General features: G+C 34.7%; 1 protein-coding gene across 4 annotated transcripts in view; it reads left to right on the forward strand.

Moving 5' to 3' along the window:
• Positions 1 to 23,072, forward strand: part of AGMO (alkylglycerol monooxygenase) — a 182,446-nt gene extending 159,374 nt beyond the window's left edge. For 2 of the 4 annotated variants that reach the window (XM_042888540.1, XM_042888544.1), the window contains 2 exons: positions 14,578 to 14,655; positions 18,615 to 23,072. In XM_042888540.1, coding sequence (XP_042744474.1) covers positions 14,578 to 14,655; positions 18,615 to 18,695 — 159 coding nt within the window. In that variant the 3' untranslated portion in view covers positions 18,696 to 23,072. Of the gene's footprint in view, positions 1 to 5,602; positions 6,292 to 14,577; positions 14,656 to 18,614 lie in introns of those variants that run through there. The other 2 variants (XM_042888542.1, XM_042888545.1) reach the window with 2 other exon arrangements.
• Positions 23,073 to 23,893: the final 821 nt, after the last annotated feature.

A 23,893-nucleotide genomic window follows, 5' to 3' on the forward strand; every position in this document is an offset into this window, starting at 1 on the left:
ACACACAAAACTGAGAACATCTAAAGTTTAGTTTAGCAAAGCGAGCATTTTCATTATGCTTAATATGAAATAAGATAAAATCATTTGGCAGGGCTGCTGAGTTCATGTAAACGAGTGCTGAGTGTAAAACAAGAAAGACAAATGTGGTTTATGCAGTCCCATTAACATTATTAGTTCTGTCATAGCTAAGATTAAGATATATTTTTAATTTAAAAAAAATCATAATAACTATAATTAAAACTGAAGCCTCTAAAATTAGTCACTGTTATTTTTTATTATTCATACTTAATTCTTCACAGTTGTGTATAATGTTTGCTTTTTAGCCAATGTGAAATGCATGCAAAACATTGCTATCATGATTTCATATTTTATGTACAAATTTGGCAAAGCTAGAAGTATGTGTATAGTTATACAAAGTGTACGTGTTTGTGTATGTATACACAAACATATCTGGCAAGTGGAAGATTTTTCCATACACTTATTCATAAATTTTTACTCACCTCAGTGATATAGAAAATACTTAAACAGGATTTTTCCCTATTGAGCTGCAGAGATGTTGCAACTACAGCCAAAAATGAAAGCAAGCTCCCAGTGTTAACCACAGGAACTGACTTAAATATCTATTAGCTTTTGTGATTATGTGAAAAGGTAATTATCTTTTGCAGCATGCCAATCTTACGTATCCTCCAAAATAGAGTGCCCACTTGTTAGCATGCCAGTTTGACAAGATTGGTTTAGAGAGAGGAACTTGAGAGTAATTTAACCTTCTCAATAGGAATTAATTACTAGATGCACTTATTTTAATCACCCTGTGAACTTTTTTATTTTCCAGAAAAGAAAGTCCTCTGGAGTTGTATAAAACAATACTTGATTTCTTTTTTATTTTCTTGAAATTTTGTACCTGCTTACACAATATTTTTTTTTTCACTTTAATTTGTATTTTTTGCCATGCTGATATACATACAGAAATCTTAAAGGAAGTGTTCCTAATGCACACATTTAATTGTGTCTTCTTCTGATTTCACCACTATGATACTGCTTCAGCTAAGCATTCCACGCATAAACCTACACATTAAATCTTTTGTGATGGATTTCCAGGCCACACAATTATTTACAGACACCATACAAATGCTCCAAGGGGTAATTAATTAATTTATGTGAATTAATAAATATAAAAATTAGTGATGTGAATTACTATAACGCTATGTAATTTATAACATTTTCCTCCCAGAAAATTCCAAAGCAATTTCTAGGCTACACTAGCTGCTTCAGATACTTCAGTGTAGAAAATATATTTCTATTCTGAAATGTACTACTAGGTTTTATCCAGAGCATGAAGAGAAAAAGCCAGCTCTGACAACCCGGTATTTGAGGATCTGTAATTCCATTCTATGTGTGCTTCTAAGTGTGTGATAATGGCTTCCCTGGTCTTTCTGTTGTATATAATTGTTGAAGATATTGTAATTCTTTTGCAGATTAAAGTTTAGCAAAGCATTTTGGAAAATATTTTTAGGGTTTTTTTATATTCTGTGAGTTTTTCTGGAAAAAAATATTTGTATAGTTTCTTATCATTGTCGGAACTGAACTTGATGATTTAGAAAGTTCTTCAATAGAGCAAGAATGAAATTATGAGTATTGTATTTCTTTTATAATGAAGAGTTTTTATAAATTTGGTCTCCAAAGAGCCTGTATTTTTTCATTTCCACCTTTGTGAGGTTATTATGGGATATTTACCAACATACAGCCAGTTCCAAGAGTGCTGCTGACATCTTTGGTTTTTAATTTAGAGAAGATACTACAGACTTGTTATATGAGTAAATAGACCACCTTATGCCACTTTGCTTCAATGAGGCAATTTTTGATTCTTGTTGAATGGAGACATAAGTTTGACCTAGTGATGGCATATTGCAGGTCTTATCCTTTCTCTGTAAACCCTTTAAGATTTTCTAATCCCTGAACTAGTCTTCCTGCTTGAGGGAGTTCTGTGGTAGAGTGGTTTACCTGTTCTTGAGAAATTCAAGATTTGCTCCATGTTTACACCAAAGACTGTTCGCGGTTAAGAAGGCTGCAAATGTCTATTTGATTATTTCAACTGGAGAATCAGGGTGGTCTTCTTAAAAGTTTAAGCATATGATTCATGTAGATATAATAGAAAACTGAGTTAATAGTATGATGAAGACACATCAAATATTTGCAATATGGCATGACTGAACTTTAGGAAAAGCAGAATCCATAAGAAAATAGCTAAATAATTTTGATTCATAAATCTATTTTGAGTTTATTCTATTTCCATAAAATCTATATATGACTTGAAATACACTGAATAAATTATGTCTTCTGAAAATGAATCTAAACATGCCTCACAGAAATGTGGCAAACCTTTCCATGGCTGAACCATGACAATGCCAAACTGCAAACGTTTTCAAATGCATTTTTTTAATGTGAAAAGAGGAAAACAGAATTGATTTGAATTCATAAATTCTTGTCTGTAATAAACTCATCATATCAGTCCTGTACAAGAGCTTCAGAACCTTTTGACAGAATAATGATAAATATATGTTTGGACTAATTTCCCAGTTACAGGTACGCTCCATACTTCACATTTGTTTCCTTTTTAATCAACCACACCTTTTACTTAAATCTGTAGGTTGTTTGTTTGTTTGTTTGTTTTACATTATCAGGATAAAACTTTTAATTTGTTCTTTAAATGAATATATCTGAGTGCGATGCTTCATAGAAGGAATGTGGTACTGAAGGGAGGAAATAATTAGTATAGGTCTGATATTGTTTGCATAGGTTTTTAACAATTTCTATAGTGAAAAAAAAAAACAACACAGTATCAGTTTTGTTAAAGATGTATAAATGTTATTTCTTTAACTCTCCAATTCTTCTACTGATCATATTTCAGTACCAAATACAAACAAATACAGGAATCTTCAGATTGAATTAATTCAACAAACCATTGGACACAGACAATTGCAAAAATGTGTAAAATGTATTTTCCATTTTATAATTATTTCTAGTCTTTACTGTGCATGTGTGTGGGAGAAGAACGTTATTAGAAACCCTGTCATGGCTTGTTTTAGGACGTTTATGTAATTCTGTACCTTTGCCACAGGCTACTATGGAAGATGACAGTCCAATTCAGTCTGAGTGCCAACGCCATGCTACAGTTTATCAATATCACAGTATGGGTTATAACCCATAGCACAGTTAAGTATGTTGATCCAGGACAGAGTTCCTTGGTCTAGATCAGAAACCATGGATCAGAGTCAGTGGTCCCCCCAGAAAGCTATTCACACAGCTAGAACAAACTTATACATTTAAATTATTTCATTATGTGGGCTTAGCAAATGAAAACTTGTGTTTCTTCCTTTAAAAATACATCTGTGTCCACACATGTTAGTTCTTTTTCACATTTCTCCTTTTTTTTTTTTTTCCTGAATACATTTACATAGCACCACAGCCTATGGTAATCCTCATTATATACTAATCTGTGGATAGCTCATCTATTTCTTTTAATGTTGTTAGTAGAATCTAGAGGTGCTTTAATTTTATGAACCAATTAGTTTCTCTTTTATTCCAAAAATTGAGTTATAATAACTCTCTGAACATGTTATTATAATATCAGTAGTAAATCTCTTTAGATATAGACTAATCTTCCTTCAGGATCTGACAATAATTTCTTTAACAATCGGGTTATGACTCAGATGCTATACTCCAAATTGTCTGTAATAACCTCTCCTCAGGTCCTATTATCTGTCATCACTATAGATGCGCCTATACATTTTCTATAAGATTATCTTGTTGCTAAGCTATTTTACCCATCTGGACATCATTTGTTTTTATGATGCAATATTTGTTCTCATAGCAGATAAAAAAAGTGGATTTCTCTCAGTCTTTCAGGGTTTATCCTGTATTTTTTATGTGAATATTCCTGTAGATTTCAGTAACACTACTATTGTGAGTAAAAGTTGCAAAATTAGATCTTATTTCACATATATCTGAATTTGTCAGAATTATCTGTACTTCTATAATGCTGTTTCCTTTCATTCTCCTGCTTTAATGATTTTTATGATAACACATTTTCTGTGTTTTCTGTATGATTCAGTACTTAAGTATGCTGTCTTTAAAAAAAAAAAAAGGGGGAAGTAACGTTCTATTTGTTTAGTACTGCTGATTGATTTGACTGATGTACATGCATAACTGCAAAATACTTTTATTCTGGAAGTGCTTTAAAGACAAAAATAGAGGATGCTTTACAAAAAAAAGTGAATAATTTGTTCTGAGTCAGTTGAAGTATGGAAAAATAATACAAGAGTGAAAACAGCAAAATCTTGAACAGCTAAACATTGGAAATAACTAAACTAAAACTGGAGACAAACATACACTATTACTTAGTAATTAAGTTAAAGCAAAACCTTTAAGTTAAAGCAAAAACTTTAAGTTAAAAGCAAAACCTCTTTGATCCTTATTAAACAAATGAAAATTATGATATTGTTATTAAAATAGTTAGTAAGTGATGGAATTTTACTGTCACAAAAGCACACATCTTGGGCAGCCACCTGACATCTTTGAAGATTTCTGTCAGTTACTTTGGGGGAAAAAAAAGCTATATTGGTTTCTTTTCTGGTGCTAAGCTAGCAAATGCTGTGTTATGATGACTTGGAAAAGAAAATGGAAAGGTCAGGAGCTGGTCCTTTTGTAAGTGCAATAAATGAGAAAGTGAGACAGGGAAGAATCTAGTTAGTGTATATTACAGGCAGCAAAATTCCCAAGGCTCTTTCCCACGTGAACAGTTTGAGACAACATGTTGCTCAAATACAGTAGCTCTTTTTCATAATTTGTGACTTACTTACCTGTTTGAACTCGTTGACTTTTGGTGGCTTGGTCAGGTGAAACCACTTTCTTCCTCTTATTCCATTCCTCAAAGATTTTGTACATGATCCATCTTGCCAGTGGTTTCTACCTCTAGGAGGGGAGGAGCAATTTGCACGGTTGAGCTGTGAGATCACCACTTGGAGTAAACCTAAATTCTTTTCCTTGTAGCTTAGAAGTAGCATATCTACCAGTCTGGATTTCATTTCATTAGTTTTAAAGCTCCCCTGGTCTGAAGTAAGCACTCAGAAAATATCTTAAATAATACTTTTTTGCAGGATTTGTCATGCCAAAGCTATTGCTCTGTCTGGGAAATGCACTGACTTGGATAGCTTCTTAGCCATCAGCACAAGAACACTCACAATATAGTTTGATTGACGAAGTAGATCTGAGTGCTGTGTGGGGATGGTGATCAAGATAGAAGCAAAAAAAACTAAAATACTTTGTTGGGCTGAATGTAAATGAAGAGTCTTGGTGAGTGTAATGGAAAGGAGAGGGAAAATCCTGAGGAAGACTGGCCCATTGCAGTTCAAGTAGTCTGCCCTGAGTCTTGAAGTAAACATCATTCAGACATCTTATAGGAAATGCCTTTTTGATTGTCTGATGAGGAGAATCACTACTTTTATAGGGCTGCTCTTTCCCAGAGCACTTTACAGCTCTTGATGGAAAGCATTGATATTATCTGCTTGCTTCCCCTGTTGACAGATGTTTCTTCATTTCACAGAGATTGTGACAGAAGGCAAAGGCACTGACAGAGCACTGCAGGTAGCAAGCAGGTGCAGCTGTCCTCAAAAGCAAATAAACTGGTGAAGTATAATCTTAACTGAAAATGTTGATCCACTGAGCAATGACTAATCATTAAATCCAGTTTTGCAGTCTTATATGATGTTCTGTTCTTTACATATCAGCTATAGCTATATACTATCCCATTTTGATGTATATTAATTAGCTGTGCTTGAATTGGGCTATTTTTTTGCATTTTTTTCCATAATACTTCAGAAGATGCTACTGGAGAAAAAGTTTGAAGGGAGTCAATCTAAGTGCTATCAAGCATCAATACAACCTGTTTGGAAGAAAAGGATATACATTTTACCTACTATATATATGGAATGATCATTGGTCCCCAATATGTATAAGAAGTTAGCTAAAGATAATTGTTTAACAGTTACTATACAGTATCATAAGCTGTGTTTTAATGTAATGTGGTTTCAATGGAATTTAGGAGATAGCTGATGTTATATACAATTCTGGTCCAAATCAGTACAAAACATAACTTAGCCTGTGTACTTTCGTTGGCTTCTAGAAGTTACACTCAGGATAAATACTACCTCACAATTCAAAATCAAAACCATATTGTGATATTCAGCCATAGTCTGACTGAAGAAACTAATCCTCTTCCTGGAAAATGCATAGAATAAATATACTATCTACATGTTTGGATTTCTCCGTGTGTACTTGTATGCATAATGCACACTTCTATGTATTTTATTTTCAATAAAATACAGTATCTTTTTCTTTTCCCTGACATACTCTCTACTTTCATAACTAAGGTGTGTATCCTGATAAATAAATTTCTGCCCAAGAGAGGAGGATGGGAGCATTAGTACATGCTCTCACCATTTCTATAGTTTGAAATTCACAAAAAAATGCTTGTTGAATATGTTTAACTTTCAAATAATCAGTACCTGTGCTGCCAAGGATTATTGAAAGCAGCTGGATGCCTGCCTCTATACTCCCCCCTTCTTGGAACGGCTGCCAGAACAGGTAGTCAGAAACGGAAAGCAGAGAAATATTTAAGCATCTGTGCTCTCTCTCAGGAAAACAGCTGTGGCTTCCATAGGAAGCGTTCATTTTTTCCCATCAGCCAAGACTCTGGATACCCCTGGGTCCAGTTTTGGCACACTGAGCCAAGTAGGATGCAGTTTATGGCTTAAAACTTATGAGAGAAAACATTCAGACAGTCCCATCCCTGGCAGAACATTGAAATTCCCCAAGCTGCAAGCCACATGTGGGCCTCTGACCTTTTATTAGCACACCATGGGAGAGGTTAACAATTGTTGAGACTTTAGCCCTCCCTTTGACATACAAATTAAACAATACCCAGTAGTCTTTCCAAGACAGAATCGTATTTAGGGCACAATATCCCTTTTAATCTAGAATCCAACATGGGGGGAGGGGAGAAACAACAAAACCTTAGATTAGGAAGATGATATATTTCTATAAAACTGAAGTCTGGATTGGTATTTTTTCAACATTGTATAATTGTTCACCATATAGTGAATTGAAACTTTTTTAAGCCAAAGTAATCATGAGATGGAAACAGTTTCTCACACGATTTTTAGCTCTTCATTTGGTCAGCACCATGAGCTATGGAGCTAAGGTTGCTCAATAGCTGGAGCCATATACAAAATACACTCAATTATCTGATTTTTAAAGATATCCATTGTATTTATCCAAGCACATAACTGTTGAGAAAAAATACCATGTATTCAGAATTATTGATATGATGTTTGTCACAGGACAAATGCCAAATCTGATATGTTTTTATTCTGTCTGCATTACTGCAGTGAATGAAATTGTCTTAGATTTTAGTGAGATGGGGGTTAGAAAGTACTAACTTTTGGGGGAAATAAATGCTTTCTCTGTTTTTCACCTAATGAGCTATAAACATTAAAATTCTAATCTATGGCAAAGAATGCAAAACGAATAACCCAGCATCCCAGACTTTTACTGTAACTCTTTGAGTATTCTTTCAGAGTCTTAGACAGATGATTTTGACCATACAGTACCGTATTTTTTTGTGCAGAGACTGTACTATGCATAAAATATGAGCAAGCAAGCTCATGCTTCTGCCATCAGTGTTTTCAGCTAAAGAACCAGTGGAAGTTGATGTTTTCCCATCTTCCTGATGGGAAGCAGGTTCAAATCTGTCCAATGCTAGAAACTGGAGAGAAAGAAAAAAAAAAGAAAAAAAGAGTAGCAGCAGATTTTACTTTTCATCCCCTTACTAAAGTGACAACCACATCTGAGAATTAAGATGATGAAGCATGGTTTCTGCAAAAAGTGTTTGCTGAGTAGTGGTTGCTCTATGAGCTAAGCAGTCTCATCTTTCTTGACTTCTGTTGGCAAAGCAGATGGTATTAGCAAATGTTAGTTTGAGATGAAGAATGCCTTTGTATTCGTTGTGAATAAACAGAAATGCTGCACTAGCAGGGAGTCTGCACTGAAGGAGGATCAATTACAGTTATGCCATAGACACATGCCTGTATAACCATTTATATACCTTTCACAGCTTCCTTACATAGCTGTCTCTAATGCTGTACCAGCATTCCAGGCAGCAGGTCTTTTTGTTATTTTCTGTGAAAATCTTAGATTAAAAAAAAAAGATATATATATATAACCCTATTTCATTACCTTCAGCAGTACCTTATCTTCTTTTCCTGTTGCATTATTCTTTCACATATCAGAACATTAATTTCATTGCTTCTGAGTTTTATTTTCTTCAAGGATACACAGAAGAATTTCTTCAAGCTTCCTACAAGTCTATTCTTCTAAAACTTTTATGAGTTTTATTTTCTGCTTCCGAACTATATCCAGTTAATCTATATTTTCTTTAAATGCTTCACCAATATAGAGCAGGCAGGCATGGTTACTGTGTTTTACATGAAACATTTCTGTTAATATCTACCAGACTGGTATTGACATCTTTTTGTATCAACACTGTAAGGTTGAGGCATTTTTTGTTTGTGAACTACTCCAACACTCCAGGTTTTTTTTTTTTTCTGATGTACTCCTGGCTTTTTTGCAGGTTTTGTGTTTTGTTTTGTTTTGATTTGGCTGTTTTTCTTTTTTAATGTTAGAAATAGGCACGTGCACACCTATATTTTTTCTCTTAAATTCTAATTTCAATCTCATTTTGTAATATAATAGTTGATTCATTATTTCTTTCCCACTGGAGGCTTTTCCTTCAGGTTAGTTGTGTACCTTCCATGCTGAAGTTTCATTTAGATTGTATTTCTTTAGTTTTCCTACTAGAAAGTCTTGATGGGTAAGTAGGAAAATCAATGGCTTAGCCTATTTTAATACAGCTGTGGTTAATATTGAATATAGCAACTTTTACATTATCAGAAGATAGTGAGATTTGGGAATGTGAGTTTCCCAGAGAGAAGTAGAAATAATAAGCCAGAACACAGAGAAATTTTGTTGATAGTACGGCAAGAAATTGACACATCAGTAGTCAGGAGATCTGTTTTTTTTTTCCATGTACAGTAATGAACACAGGGCTGGACTGACCTCAGCGTTTTTCTTTTCCTTGGAACTTTAAAAGCAGTCACATTTTACTGCTTCTGGCCTCAAAAAGAGGGTTGGCCAACATGTTGGGTGTGTTCTGTCTATCTTTGACTTGGACATGTATCTTCTATGGCAAGATTTTTCTTTATCATTGCGTGTTAATGTATTTCTTTTGCTGAGAACAGCCTTCTATGTGCTCCATCCTTTTGATGAAAGGATTAATTTCTCCTACAGACATATTGGCTTTAGAAGCAATCTTTGTGTCAAATGACTTTTAGCCTTGATCTCTGTCTTCCAGGCTTTCTTGAATATTTTTCTGGTAGTTTTTTGTTGTTTTCTTTTGTTTGTTTTTCTTTTTCCCACTGTACTGGAAATCCTTTCTGTAAAACTCAGTTGTTTTATCCCTCTCTGCAAATTCCTGTTCCCTTCTTTCACATTTGCCATTAGTCACAGTAGCAAGCTTTTTCCCATCACTTCTTTTTAACATCTGCAGCAAAGTTTTCTTGTCAGTGATCTAATGTCTGTGGATTTATAGTTAAAAGCTGGGAATTTTTTTTTCCCTCCACAATGTGAACATATTCTGATTTCAGAGCTTGTACCCGGTCAGCTTTCTCATAACAGCATATTTAGCACACCAGTCATCAGAGATATTCCACTCTGCAGCCACCTTTGCCAGAGAGCTCCCAGCTGACATTACGCTCTTGGTTTTGTTCACCATCACCAATGCACATACGCACAATAGCCACACTCTGAAACAAAACTCATCTATGTAGAAACATATTTTATGTTCGTTAATGATGGAGAGATTGGACACAACTTTTTCCTAAGATGGTGTTGTATTAAAGTGATATAAAAATAGAGGGCTTACAGGGATTCAGTTATTCCTATAGGTGCTTATCAGGTGAATGTTGCACAGTGAGGTAATGAGCAATCCAAATTTAGAAATGTTATAATTATAAATTTTCTTCATGTGTTCAAAGTGCAATCATTTTTTTGCTTTAATTTTCTTTTAAGTGAGCATGATAGCTTCAAGGGCAGGTCCACCCTGTCCATATTTTAAATGAATTTGCCATCTTTTAAGTAAAAAATTACTGCACCACAGAAGGATTAAATATAAAGTCATAGAATCTATGACTTTATAAAAACAATAATTTTACTCTTACCATGTACAGCAATATACATGTCCAGTCTAGAGAATTGCATTATAAAGCAATCGGTTCTTTAAGCTAAAGGAGAACAATTTAAATTTGATTAAATGTCAGATCACTGCAGTAAAGTATTGATTAAAGGAAAACAAGCTTCATATTTCAACAAGGGAGTAAAATACTCTCTTTACATATATTTTAGCTTATATTTTATAAAATTAAACCTTTGCAGATATCTCTTTTACTCTCCAACTTGTGTTTGAGCTATAAGTTGTGCAGTCAGATGTATGTAATTGTGTTACAGCTGCTGACAGGCATAAAAGTAATTGAGATATTTCATCTCAATGGGTACACTTCCTTTTTAAATGTTTTAAAAAATAAACTCAACAGCTTTGGCCAAACTGGAACAGAACTATCTCAAATATTTTGTTTCTACACTGAACAGCTATTAATAACTCTTTCAATCTCATTTGGCCTTGCAACCTGCAAAAGATTAAATCAGTATGCTTACAGACTGAGATATTTCTAAGATTTGTCATCTCAACTTTCTGAAAGCTTTATTTTTAATTGCCCTTTTAAAGTATGCTGATTTTTTTTTTTTTTTTTTTTTTTTTTTCCTATCGTTTCTCAAATTTGAGAGAAAATGAAAACTGAAAAAATGCAGGCCTTTTCATTAAAAAAAAAATGTAAAGTTTGGAATTAAGTTCTAACACTGTTGATCTATGTTTTTCAGTACTTTATTGTCAAAAATGTAAAAAGCATTATTTCACTGATTTTCCTTTGAGCATTGCACCCATCAACCAGTCTCATGTGGTAGAGCTAGTTAGTATTAGAACACCAGACACAGAACAAATCCAATGATGCTCATCTCTCTTGTTCACCAGGAGCATGGTATAGAGCGAGCAGCGAAGAGAGGTTCAGAGTGTGGAGTGAGTTTCCCTAAGTGATAGCACAGTGTTTGGAATTTATGGCAAAACTGTAATGACTGGAGGAGTTTCTGGAGTGGGCAGGAATGATAATTTTCATATTTTTAAAAGCCCATGAATTCATATATCTGTACACAATTTTTAATTTTAAGAAATACTTTCAAAAGAAGAGCTTTAACCACTACAAGTAAAATCAGAAAGCAAATGCAAAGAGCTGCAAAATGTGTCTATCAGATATATGTTTTTAGGTGTGTATGAGAACTGCTGAATCACAACCTGAACCTCTGATTGATCACCTGAGGCGAGCAATGAGTCAGCCACAGGAGCACAGGTGAAGGCAATTCACCTGTGCTGCTGAAAGGGGTGGAGCCTGGCTCCACCGCTCCTGGAACCATTTAAGAGTGGGAAATGACCTTTTCTGGAGGTTTGCTCTGCTGGAGTTTCATAAGTGAGCCCAGTATGTGGGTAAGCATTCTATCTATTTTCTTTTTGTTATTATAACCTGCTTTTCCTAACTCTCTTGTTAATTTCATAATTATAACATCTTAATATTCATTGATTATATAAGGTGATATGTCTTTCATGTGAATTTGAAAGTTTGGTTTTAGTAATATTATAAAGTCACCAGGTTTTCTGATGTGTACTTAGACATAAACACGGGGACTAATAGGTAGATAGAGATGAGAGCTAATTTAAGGCTGACAAATACAAAAAAAAGTAAATTGTGGCTCTTACTTTGTTTCCCAGGATTAGCCATTTAAAAAGGTAATGGCAATGTGGTGGTACAAATTACTGATTAACGGCCAAGTTGGAAACCTGGAGAATAGCACTGTGAGCTAAGAATGTGTAATAAAGTAGGTAATATGTTTTGTTTTGTTTTTTAATGTGAGACTTTTAAGCTCAAACGATGACTGACAGTTTATAATTAGTAAACAATTTTTCTTAGAATTCATTTTAAAAGCCAGCAAAAAGGTGCAGAAGTTATTTTGGAGCATTGAACATATGAGAAGATTTCAGTTTAACAGAGTTCCGCTTAGAATGCGAGTCAAAAAGGCTAAATGTTTTAGAATAATTTAGGTATTTATGCTTTTAATTAAGTAATCTACTATGGCAAGTGTTCTCAGATATTTCAGTAAAACATTTTGACAACTTTTGTACTGAAGATCATGAGGAGAGTTTGTGTATGTTAATAAGTGTAATGTTGATACACTACACTTGCATAGCTCAATGCAACACATGTGGAAGTTCCTGTTCATGACTGACAGCAAAGCTTCCTGGTTTCAGATTTTTGTTTTGCTTTGTTTTGTTTTTGTCCTTTAAGAATGAGGAAAAACATTCAGAGTTGTAGCATTTAGGTTGTATGTTCATTCTTTGACCCCAGAAGAAAGAAATAAAATAAGTAACAATTCAGTCGGACACATATACAAGTAATTTGAAAGGCCACAGTCTAGTAGGATTCAAGTTATTTGCTGGCTGCATATAGGCCACTTTAGATGTGCTTGTGCGAAAATCCCTGTGTGTTTAGCTGAGGGATGCAAGGTGATAGCAGTGCCAGGAAAGTCAGCCAACCTGGTGTTGTGCTGAGACTCTTAGCAGCTTCTGTCTTTGCTAACTCAAGCATCTCTGCAGTGCATTTCATTTCATAGTGGGGATGTGTCCAGCTGTGAAAGCAACTGAAGGATATATATCCTGTCTCCATATCTATCTTTGCCTTTCCTGGATGTGTAACATAGGACTTTTAGGATGTGGGGACACTTACAGACTATGTTTTCATGCTTTAACTGACTTTAGAGAGTCACGCCATATTTTAATAAAAGAATAAAGTTTAAAATGTTTAACAGAATCTGAAGAAGATGTACATATTTCTTCTTAATTATTTTCTCATCGTCTGCTAATTAGGAAATACAAAGCTAATGGAGTATATCATACCAGCAAGAATCCTTTCAATGAGTGAAGTATTAATACAGTTTTGTGGGGGACAAAGGTACTTGGATTAATTGTGTGTGTGCCAGCAGTCTATTAATACATACTTTGTTCTATGTCTGGGACATACTGAACCTATGAGATATGAGCTGCACCAGTAGCCTAAATGTGTATGATGAATCCTCATGGAGAGTTTTCAGACATTCCGCTACTTCTGCAGGAATCTTGGACAAATGCTGTGAAGCTGCTATTATTGTAGTTCCTTTCTATCCACAGTTCTCTCACCTTCCTCAAAAAATAATAATCTGATTCCCCCTCTTTGGTTTCCAAGTATTGTTACTGCAAATTGTTTACTAGTGTGGCAGTCTACTAAACCTGTTCACTCTACAAGTGCTTTCTATGCCTACTGCTAAAATCATGGTATTTCTCTACTAGCCTTAGACTGCTCATTTAAAAACACTGCACTGAGAATGAAGATGCATTCAGCTTTTACCCGTATCCTGACGTCTTAAAACAGTAAACCTTTTACTCTTTTGAGACATATATTTTCCATCTCCTCTGTGTAGTTCTGCACATTCTTGTTTACAAGTAATCTTGTATGGGGAAGTGGGAAAACAGTGGTAGTGTGTGTAAAAACTAACTTGAGAAATCTGGGATTGTTTATTTAACCATTTTGTTGCTATATTCTATTATTATTATTATATTGTATTTTATATTAACTATTATATCAGTTTGTTCTCTCCATATTAACTAGAAAAGAATGATTGTATACAGAAACAGACTTCTCAATCTAAAAATTATTCTTAATACTCATAATGTAAAATTATTTCTAGAGCTTTTGGAGAGAAAGAATATAGAAAAACTTTTGCAATGTTTAATTTGCAATATCAGTTAAACAGTTTGCAGTGTCAGATTGAGAGGGCACATCACTGAAAGTACCAGGCCTATTTTTTATGTGAACAGTCAACCTCATGAAGTTTCTGAATGTGCTGGTTTTCATGAACCCACCCTAGAGCTACATGTACCCAAAGTATAGCGTATTTGTTGAACAGATACGAACTACCCCCGCAGTGAAATTCGGAGTGAACATCTCTGAGCAGAACCTGAGAAATGTCAAAGAATCATTGAATGATTTGGGTCAGCAGGGATCTGAGGACTTGTGGTTCAAACCTTTTCCTTAAACTAGGGGTGTCTTTGAACACTTGTCTACAATTCTAGACCAGTGTCTGAAGTCTTCTAATTCTGATCGGATTAAGTCTGCAAGAAAAAAACACAGTGCTGTGTCTAGGCAACTCAGACCTACAAAAGTCATTACAAAAAGAGAAAATGGCAGAAAATAACATTAGTGATCATTAGTAAAGCTAACACGGAATTGGGTGCCTGAATTTAGCTAATTATTTCAAAATGTTTTACAGCGTAATGAACTTAGATCACTCCAGTGGGGATTTGTTGTGAACAGCAGACTCAATCCTGCATTCAGTCCATTAGCTAAGGTATCTTTTTCTTATGAATAGTGTTGTTTACATTTCTGTAGACTTATTCACAGTGGGAACACAAGCTATATGGAAACTGAAAGACTGTAGGGAAGGAGATAATGTAAATATTTGGAAGTCTGTCTTCTTCCAGCAGTCTAGAGGAGAGCCCATAATTAATTTGTAGTTACTTGAACAGATAAATATAACAAGTGCTTGTACTGAGGTGGCAAAAAGTTTGCATTTTAACATTCCTGGATGTGTGCTTGTGAGAAATTCTGCTTTCAAGATGAACTGTTGCATTCTGTAATTATTGTTATCATAGAATTGTAGAATCACAGAATGGCTTAGGTTGGAGGGGACCTTAAAGATCAACTCATCCCAACCCCCTACCGTAAGCAGGGTTGCAAGCCACTAGATCAGGATGCCTAGGATCCCATGCCTGGACTTGGATCCCTTCAGAGATGAGGCATCCACCAACTTTTTGGGTAGCCTATGCCAGCACCTCATCACCCTCTGAGTAAAAAATTTCTACCTAAAATCTTGATATTACCTCTTTTATTGTGAAGCGATTCCCCCTTGTTCTATTACTGTCAGACCATCTAAAAAGTCACTTCTCTTGCTGCTTGTAAGCTCCCTTAAACTATTGGAAGGCCATACTTATGTCTCCCTGGAGTCTTCTCCAGCCTAAACAATCATAACTCCTTTAGCTTTTCTTCATAGAAGTGCTCCAGTCCCCTGATCATCTTTGTGGCCCTCCACTGGACCTGTTCTACAGCTTTACATCCCTACTGTAATGGGGCTCTCTGGCTTGGACACAGTATTCCAGATGGAAGCTCAGAAGGGCAGAGTAGAAGGGGACAGTCACCTCCTTCACCTTACTGACCACTCCTCTTGATGCAGCCAGGATGCAGTTGGCCTTCTGGGTTGCAAGCATACACTGCTGTCTCATGTTCAGCTTTTTGGTATATAACAGTATTTGTGGAGGAACTTTTATCAGAGTAAAAACAAGAAAGCATTCTCTTTAAGTTATATTTTCGTTTCAAAATTGACTAAATTAGGCAACTGATATATAAATATTTTTACCAAGAGGCAAATAGTAGTCAGTTTGGACCATTGGAGAAAGAATGCCAATTTATGTGAAAAATCTAAATTTATCTAAAAATTTAGATAACTGTAAAAGGGAAAAACAAGCAAACAAACTAAAATTTCACTTAGGATCCTAGAAACTTGAACAGAAAGTTCAGAGTATCTATAAGTTTCATGTTTTTTCCAATATGTTAAAAAAAAAAAAAAAACTGTCAATTATAGTTTAAGTCTCCTGGTGAAATGCTCTTCTACTGCTTCCTGCTGCCCACACTACTGTCTGCTCTGAATTCTGGCACGTTTCAGCTTGGTTTTCCATTACTGACATCTCCTGACTGCACCATTTATTCAAGTGGAACAAACCTTTTACCTCCAGAGTACATAGCAGTAATCAGAAGAAACTGAACTCCAGCTCCTATAGCAAGTTTCTGCTTGGTCGCCCCATGCAGCTGGCTCTGCTCATTATAGGTCAGCATTGTAGCTATAGAGCCAGCCAGAACTTGTGTCATGCAAGGGAGGATTTGGCCCCTTAATTTTTTTCCCTGATTTTTTTTTTTATCCACCTTGAAGCATTATTATTTCATGAATGGGTTATTTTCCATCGAGTACTGGCAGTCCTGACGTTGATAGGCAGTGAATCAATACTGTTATAGAATGATGAAGCCGAACTTGTTCTGCAGATCCACAGTGTGCCTGATGTGGTTATTCATTCTGGATGCAATAACTGAAATTTGAAGAATACCCCCACAGGCTCTGATTGCATGCTTTATGAAAATCATAATGAATAATTTAATTAAGAAAGAAGAAGCTGCATTGCTCTATTTTTAAAAGAAAAATTCACCCAATGTGTTTTTTTCATTTTCAGCCTATAATAGCAATAACCATCTTTAGCTGAGAACATTTCCTGGGGCTTAATGCCCCATAGCTGTACTTCTTCAGGTGATCATCATCTCCCAGCAGTCATTAATCCCCTACAAATGCCCCGCATTTCAGTCATTAAGTGTGCTTAAGAATGCTTCTGAAAATGAAATACTTCTATATTTAATGTGTCTTCCAGGAATAGAAGTGATCTTTTGAGGTGAGGAATGAAGTGAGTTTAGTAGCGTGTCAGAAGTACTGATTTTGACAAGTGGATAAGATCTGTTTCTCAAGCTAGCATGACAAAGAGTTTTTCCACAGTCAGAAGATATTATCATTTTATGTGTACCACAATTCACATGGATCTCAATTGCATAACAGGCAAATCAGAAATGCAGATAGTTGTTTAAAATTGCTTTTCTCCTACATAAACATCGCAGTGTAGAAATAAAGCAAATCTCATGAAACAAGAAGAGCATGTGCCTGCAGCAATGCTCCACTCCATAGCTGTAAAATTGAGTCATGAGGTGATGTACTCAGATTTTACAAGGTACTTGTGGTAACATGGGGGGGAAAAAAAAAGTAAAATTTTTCTGAAACACCAATAAACAAGTATTTTGGTGAGAATTTTATGAGTCTTTCTTAAAAATGAGACCTATAGCACTAAGTGTCATCAGAATTTCTAAATACACAGCCTATCCTTGGTCAATTAGAATTAAAATCTGCAGTGAGAATAGTTGAAGAGAATTTTCCTTGAAAGAGAACTTTATTGGATTGGAGCTGTGTTACTTTCATGCTAATAACTATGCAGTGTACAGATAATTTGAGGTTGTACCTGTCACAGATAGGTTGTGAGGGGGATCAGACTTCATTCCATCCAATGCAGAGTTAGTATTTCTTAGGTATTATGGTCATTTTTATTTATATTGCACACTCAGATCTCATGTACTTTGATGAATGTGCAGATGAGGACAGTAGTAAGTTTTGGAGCCATACATTTATAAATGTTGAAAGTTAAATGATGTATATTTTAAAAGTACTGACTAGAACAGCTCCAATTTTATATTACAGATAAACCTGAGAAAATTATTAAACTTGAGTAAAAAAAAAAAAAAAAAACTCTTAAATTTGAATTTTCTGTCCCTTCAAACAAACAAAAGAAATCACCTGGACAAAATACCTTCTAGGAAAATTGGATGTTAATTCAGTTTATGTTCAATAAACCATGACTGTCATATTCTTGAAAGCTTTATTCCAAATGTGACATATCAGAGCTTTTAAAACACAACATTTCACATACACGTGCGAAGTGTATCATCCTCTACTTGTGTAGACAAAGCTATTACCTGAATTAGATTCAATCCTGCAAATATTCCCACTTATCCTCAAGGGGTTTTTAGCAAGCAAACTAATAATAATAATTATAAAATGCAGATTTCTTATTAAACTTCACTGGCTAATGAAAAATGCACAGAAAAAAGGAAAACACTATTTTTCCTAAATTATTTCAAATCAAGTTTATATCTCAACACAGCTGTTGGGGAATAAGTGTCTATCTAAAGTACTGCAACCGGGATATCTCATTTACCATAGACTGTTTTTAAGACTACTTTAGGTATTTATATACTACCATGCAACTTGCCATGCTAGGCATCTTCAGACATTATTTGCATGTAAACAAAATTCAACATTTTTGCACTTACCTTCTGGCACAGAAGGTGTTGTTGTCCTGTCTTATTGTATGTAATTCTGAGCACTCTAAATTCAACTTTTGCTATGAAATAGAGAAGGTCATACAGGCTGCCAGTTACCATGTTTTGATGCCATTCAGAAAGAACAAATGGAAACAAGAAGAGTAAGAGAAAAAGAAAGCATGTTTTCTTAAGGTGAATTTGTCAGTATGCCTAGAATAGTCCTGTAATTTTCCTCCTTAGGAGTTTTGTGCTTTTATACACTCATGTTTACAGATAAATATAATTTTTAAAGTATTATGTATGTATAAAATGATAATGCCTATTTTAAATTTTGTGTTGTAGGTCTTGTTTTCCCTCTGCATTGCATTCTGGGGAATTCAAACTATGAGGTGGATTACTTCATCTAAAGATAAACATCTCTGAAAGAGCAAATATGACACCACTTGAATTATGGAAACAATGCTTTGGAATAACCTACGTTCCTTGGAATTAATCAGCTATGACTCCTACTGAATCATAGTCATTTTACATATGATAGAAGGGGTTTGATTTCATATGAAGATTTGAAAGATTCATTGGAAAGTGAATTTACTTGATTTTTAAAATATTTAATTTTACCTCTATTTAAATAAAATGTTCATTCATAACATATTTTTTTTCAAAGTATCACCGTGTCACAGAAGCCATGTAAAACTAATAGGATTTTTCAGTATGTTTATTAGTAGTTAACCATATGTGAAAAGTATTTTCAGAATAGAAATATTTAAAAACATATTTGTAGCAATCTGGTATAAAGCAACCAGCTGATACATGAATACCAGTTTTTCCATAAGGGTCGTGGTTTGGTGTTCCTAGCATACAGCTACATGAGGATGTATAGTTGAGGCAAGACAATTATTAAAAACAGCATGATAAAATATCTCAAAATAGTACAAGTTGAAATATCTTCAGGAAAGTTGATGGATATATGCATTTTATAACGCAGGCTTTCAGTTTGGACTGAGTTATTTAAGGAGTACACCTGCAATTGCCAACCTTAGATATGATCAAGCCAGCACTTGCACACAAGTATCCCATTGACTAATGTTACTCACATGACAAAATATTTGCAAGGCTGGGCCCTTAATTCCTCATAATTTCCTGTGGAGGTGATCTCAGGGGAGATGCACATCTTTCAGGAGCTGCTGGAAAGATGGTTTCTACTAAGATAGGAAAATTAAATACAAATGGTAAAGGGAGTCTCCAAACAGCAGGACTGGCAAAAATACCGGAGCTAGGTTGTTTTTCTTTCCTTATGCTCTTCCAACTTCTACTTGGCTCCAGAACTTTTAGTAGTGTTTAAAGTCAAGTAGCTAAAAACTGCAAGCTCTCTTGCATGCTTCAAGCTAACAATAATACTTGAATTAAAAATGGGATTCTTTTGTTTTTCTCTTATTCCAGTTTCTTTTAGGATAGTAAGGGCATGCTAACCAACTTCACATATGAAGCGAGCCTATTTTTAATTAATGCACCTTTTCAGTCTTAAGCCATAAAAGATGCCACAGACTATGTAACTGGATGTTTCTGGTAAGTCGTTATTCAGACACTGAAGTTATATTAATGAAATTGCAGTGTTTTAAGTTACTCTATATTTAGATCAAGTGACTTTTGCCCATCACTTTAGAGTCTGAAATGTTCAACTGAGGAAATTAGGTGTTTGTTCAATTAGATATACTAAGATCTGGGCTGCAAAGTAAGGATGATACCTTCTTAACTTTAAGGCATGTTTAAATGAAAGATTTACTTGTGGATCATCTTCACTGTAAATAATGAGAAGAATAAAAAAAGCCCCATGAAAGCAATAAAAGTAATTATATTTAAAGTACTTATTTAAAAGTTTAATTTGAACATTTACTCATAACCTGGTATAAGTAAATGTCTATTTAAGAAATGAGTAGATACAATTGTATACCGCTGAATACAATCTCATGATTAACATACTTGTGCAGCAGCCAGGAGTTCTACTGTTTCTGACCAAAACTTACCATATCTTTGCCTGAATTTTCCCATCTGTGGGATCACAGTGATGGTAGTAATGATTGTGTCTCTTGCCATAATTAAAGTATGAAATTTGGATTGTTTCAATAAAAAACTATTAGATATTTAAGAGAAAATAGCAGAATCTGATTCCAGAAGTACAACATGATCAACTGAAGTTTTAACTTCCTAAGTTGTACACCTATACTTTAAAAATTTGTAACAGTGACATCAACATTACCTCAAAAAAAAAATTGAGGTCAATTTAGTGACAGTAGTATAATAAACAGGAAAATGAGTTAATATCTTCTAGTTTTTTCTTGGTCAGCTGAGGTAAAACTCCATGTGTCTGTATTTTTTTTTTTCTGCAATGAAGTTTCAACTTTCTGTGATACCAGTTGTTCTTAAGACACTGAAAATCTGCATTTAAAAATCCACAGTCTTTGAAGGAAAATAGTGAAGATCTAAATTAAATTTTAAAGATATCATAATGAATTCCATTAGCTTACATGAAGTAATCAAAGGAATGAGATTTCAAAAGTAAATTCAGATTGAGATACACATCTCATGCCTATCAGTTTTCAGAGATGTTTGGACAAAGCCCTCACTAATATGCTTTAATTCAGCCCTGAAGAGGTCACGCAGTTGGGCTAGCTGATCTTTGAAGTCCCACTCCTAGACCTAGAACATGACTATCTATTCTGTATAAATCACTATTTTCTTATTCTATCATTTGCCTACAAAAAAATGACAAAATACAGATAACTGACAAATACAGAAGGCACAGTAGTTTAAGTAATATGTTATTCCAGAGACAGCAGTTGTATCTGTATGGGATCCATTCTAATAAATATGTGAAATACAGAAATGAGATAATGTGTATGATGTATCTTAGAGGTACTGAAATCTACAGAAGCCTTACTTCTTTTACCTTTAAAGTCACTTCTCAGCTTGATGGGAATTTGGAAATGAAACATTCCTCTGTTCGCCAGCCCAATTTGGCCAAATTTTCTGAGGGTACCTACCACTGTGAATATCTTACGTGTCTAAAAAGGCTGAGTCCCTTTTAAAAACTTGTAAATCAGTCATTAAAAGAGAGGCCAAATTCATTTCCTCTTTCCAAGAAATTTTAAACTTGTTTCCTACTTCCAAGGACTGTTGCCATTGTGTATATTTTATCTGAAAGTATGGTACAGGAGAGGAGCAACTTGAGACAATGATTCCTATGGCTGGAGAGTCAAAGAAGCTCGTTGTATTGGATATCCCAGTATCCTGTATTTTATAGCAAAGTCTACTGTGTATGTATAAACAATTCTTTGGTTACAGAATGGAATTTAGAGTTTGCCTTTACCGGAAAAGAGTTTCATGGACAGGCTTGTGGAAACACTCTCGACTGCATCATTCTCCTGTTAGCTATGTGATAGGTAGCTATATCCTTGTTAAGCTGCTTCTCATAATTTTATTATAGGAACTATTTTAATTTTTAGTTACCTTAAACCTTAGATCTAGTTCTAGAACTTGGATCTAGTTCTACTGTCTCTATTTTTGAATTATCAAGAGGCTCTCCAGGCCAGCTGGCTAGTGAATTGAATTATGCATTGTTAATATATTACGTAACATTAATTGAATGAATTAAATTCTGACTACAAACATTGCTTATTATTAGGATATATCTTCTTTCCGCACATTTTTAAGATTTCATGGCTTATTTATTTGTCTACACTGTTTAGTTCCAACAATTGTAGGATAATTATATGAGAGTATTAGTGAACAAAATGTTTTTCTTGTTTAACAGATGTTGTGCAAGTAACTTTTTCTTTTAGAGATCCACTGTTCTATATCTCTGGAAACAATAATGTTCTGCAAGCAAAAGCCCTAGTATCACATGTCCAAGTCAGAAACATAATTGCATTTATTTTTTTTTTTTTGCTGTATTGCTTAAGACTTCAATTTGGTTTTGTTTATCTTTAAAATTCACACCTTTGGGAGAACACCAACAATCAACGGAATCTTCTTTTTCTTTCAACAAGAGATTTAAACAGTGACTTCCCTTACTCTTTCCAGCTGTTGTCACATGCTTACACAAGCCCTTGCCCAAAGTTTGTACACATCAGTATCATGTTAACTGAAAATCCAGAGGTAAACAGCTGAATCCTTTGTTCCCTTCATACCTGACTTTGCCACTGAAGTCACTGAAAATTTTGTTGCTGTCCTTCGTATTGGAACATTCCCTATGTAGAAACAAGAGTGTTGCAATATTCACTGCAACTCAAGCTTTGGTACAGTGCATTAATTAAAAGCAGTGTAGTTGCACAGCTACTTGTTCCTGTAAGCTGCTGCATGGTTTTCTTTGTGCTATGTTAAAATCAGAGTTGATGGGGGAAAAACAGTGAAGTTACAGCTGCGTGTTCTGCATTGCAGTTAGTAAGCTGCTTCACTCAAGTCTGCGGGATTATGGGCATTGTTTCCTAAAATTTTCTAAAAGAAAGGAACTGATCACGTGACATATTTTGAAGTTTCTCTTTAAAGGCAAACAAAGACATATTTCTCTGGGCTTTCAGGATTTCATATTACGTAATTAGTACAAGGCTGAGTGGCGCTGAAGTGTAAGAGTTGTTCAGAATTTTCTTTTAGGTTTTAGTACACAGAGCTGTGACTCAGACATTAAATTCATTAGGGAGAGCAAAAAATAATTAAAGCATTACTTTAATTGTATCTTGCAATATTATGCAAACGATGTTGCCCATAGATTGTTTTCATTAAACTCTGCCTTCTGGAATCGTATAATTGCTGATTTTGTTTTGCTTTAGTTATTTACTTTTATTATGGAATGTTTCTAACTGCAGAAAACAAGCCATAGATATTTCAAAATCTAAAAGGCAGATAATAAGATTTTAGCAAATAATATTTTAAAATACTTTCCTTTTTAAACTAGTAATTACTTGAGGCTTGACTAGTGAACTCTTGGTATAGCTAATGCTGAAAATGGGAATGGGAAAGTGGGAAAAAATATTCTTGGTCACTCCTTTTTCCATGCTTTTCATACTTATGTATGAGAAAATATAACAAGGCAGAGTTTTCTTGGGTTTCCCGGTTCTCTGCTTGTATTTAGGCTATTAAGTTTGGGATTAAAACAAAATGATCCAAAGAACAAACACTTAAAGGGCCCAGGGCCCACTACCCTAAGCCATAGTGTGTCATGTAGCCTCTCACTCCGATCAGGTGTGTTCAGTGCAAGCAAGATATAATTTGTATAGCAAGAGATAATTTGTATGCTTCAGCATTCTGTGTTTCTGAAAAGAAAATGAGTGTAAAAATACAGAGTTTAAAACTAAGATGCAAACCACAAGGTAAAGCAAAATTAGATATCTCACATATTGGAGCAGGCTTCCATATTAATAGGGCCAATGGAAAACTTGGCTCAATCCTTTGTCATTTTTGCCCCACCTATGGAAAACAGCAGAAAAATGTGGAAACATTGAGTAAGAATGAACTGCTGAGTGTCCTTGTGTTTATGGTTTGGCAAAGAAAAGTGACACAAAATGAATCCTCCCCTCCCTCCCCTTTCTATATTTTTATGCTTCATCCTTTATTTCAGCCTGTCT

This window comes from Lagopus leucura, unplaced genomic scaffold, assembly GCF_019238085.1.
Source record: "Lagopus leucura isolate 7727_CA_CO unplaced genomic scaffold, USGS_WTPT01 Super-Scaffold_100157, whole genome shotgun sequence".
NCBI classification, from domain to species: Eukaryota; Metazoa; Chordata; class Aves; order Galliformes; family Phasianidae; genus Lagopus; species Lagopus leucura.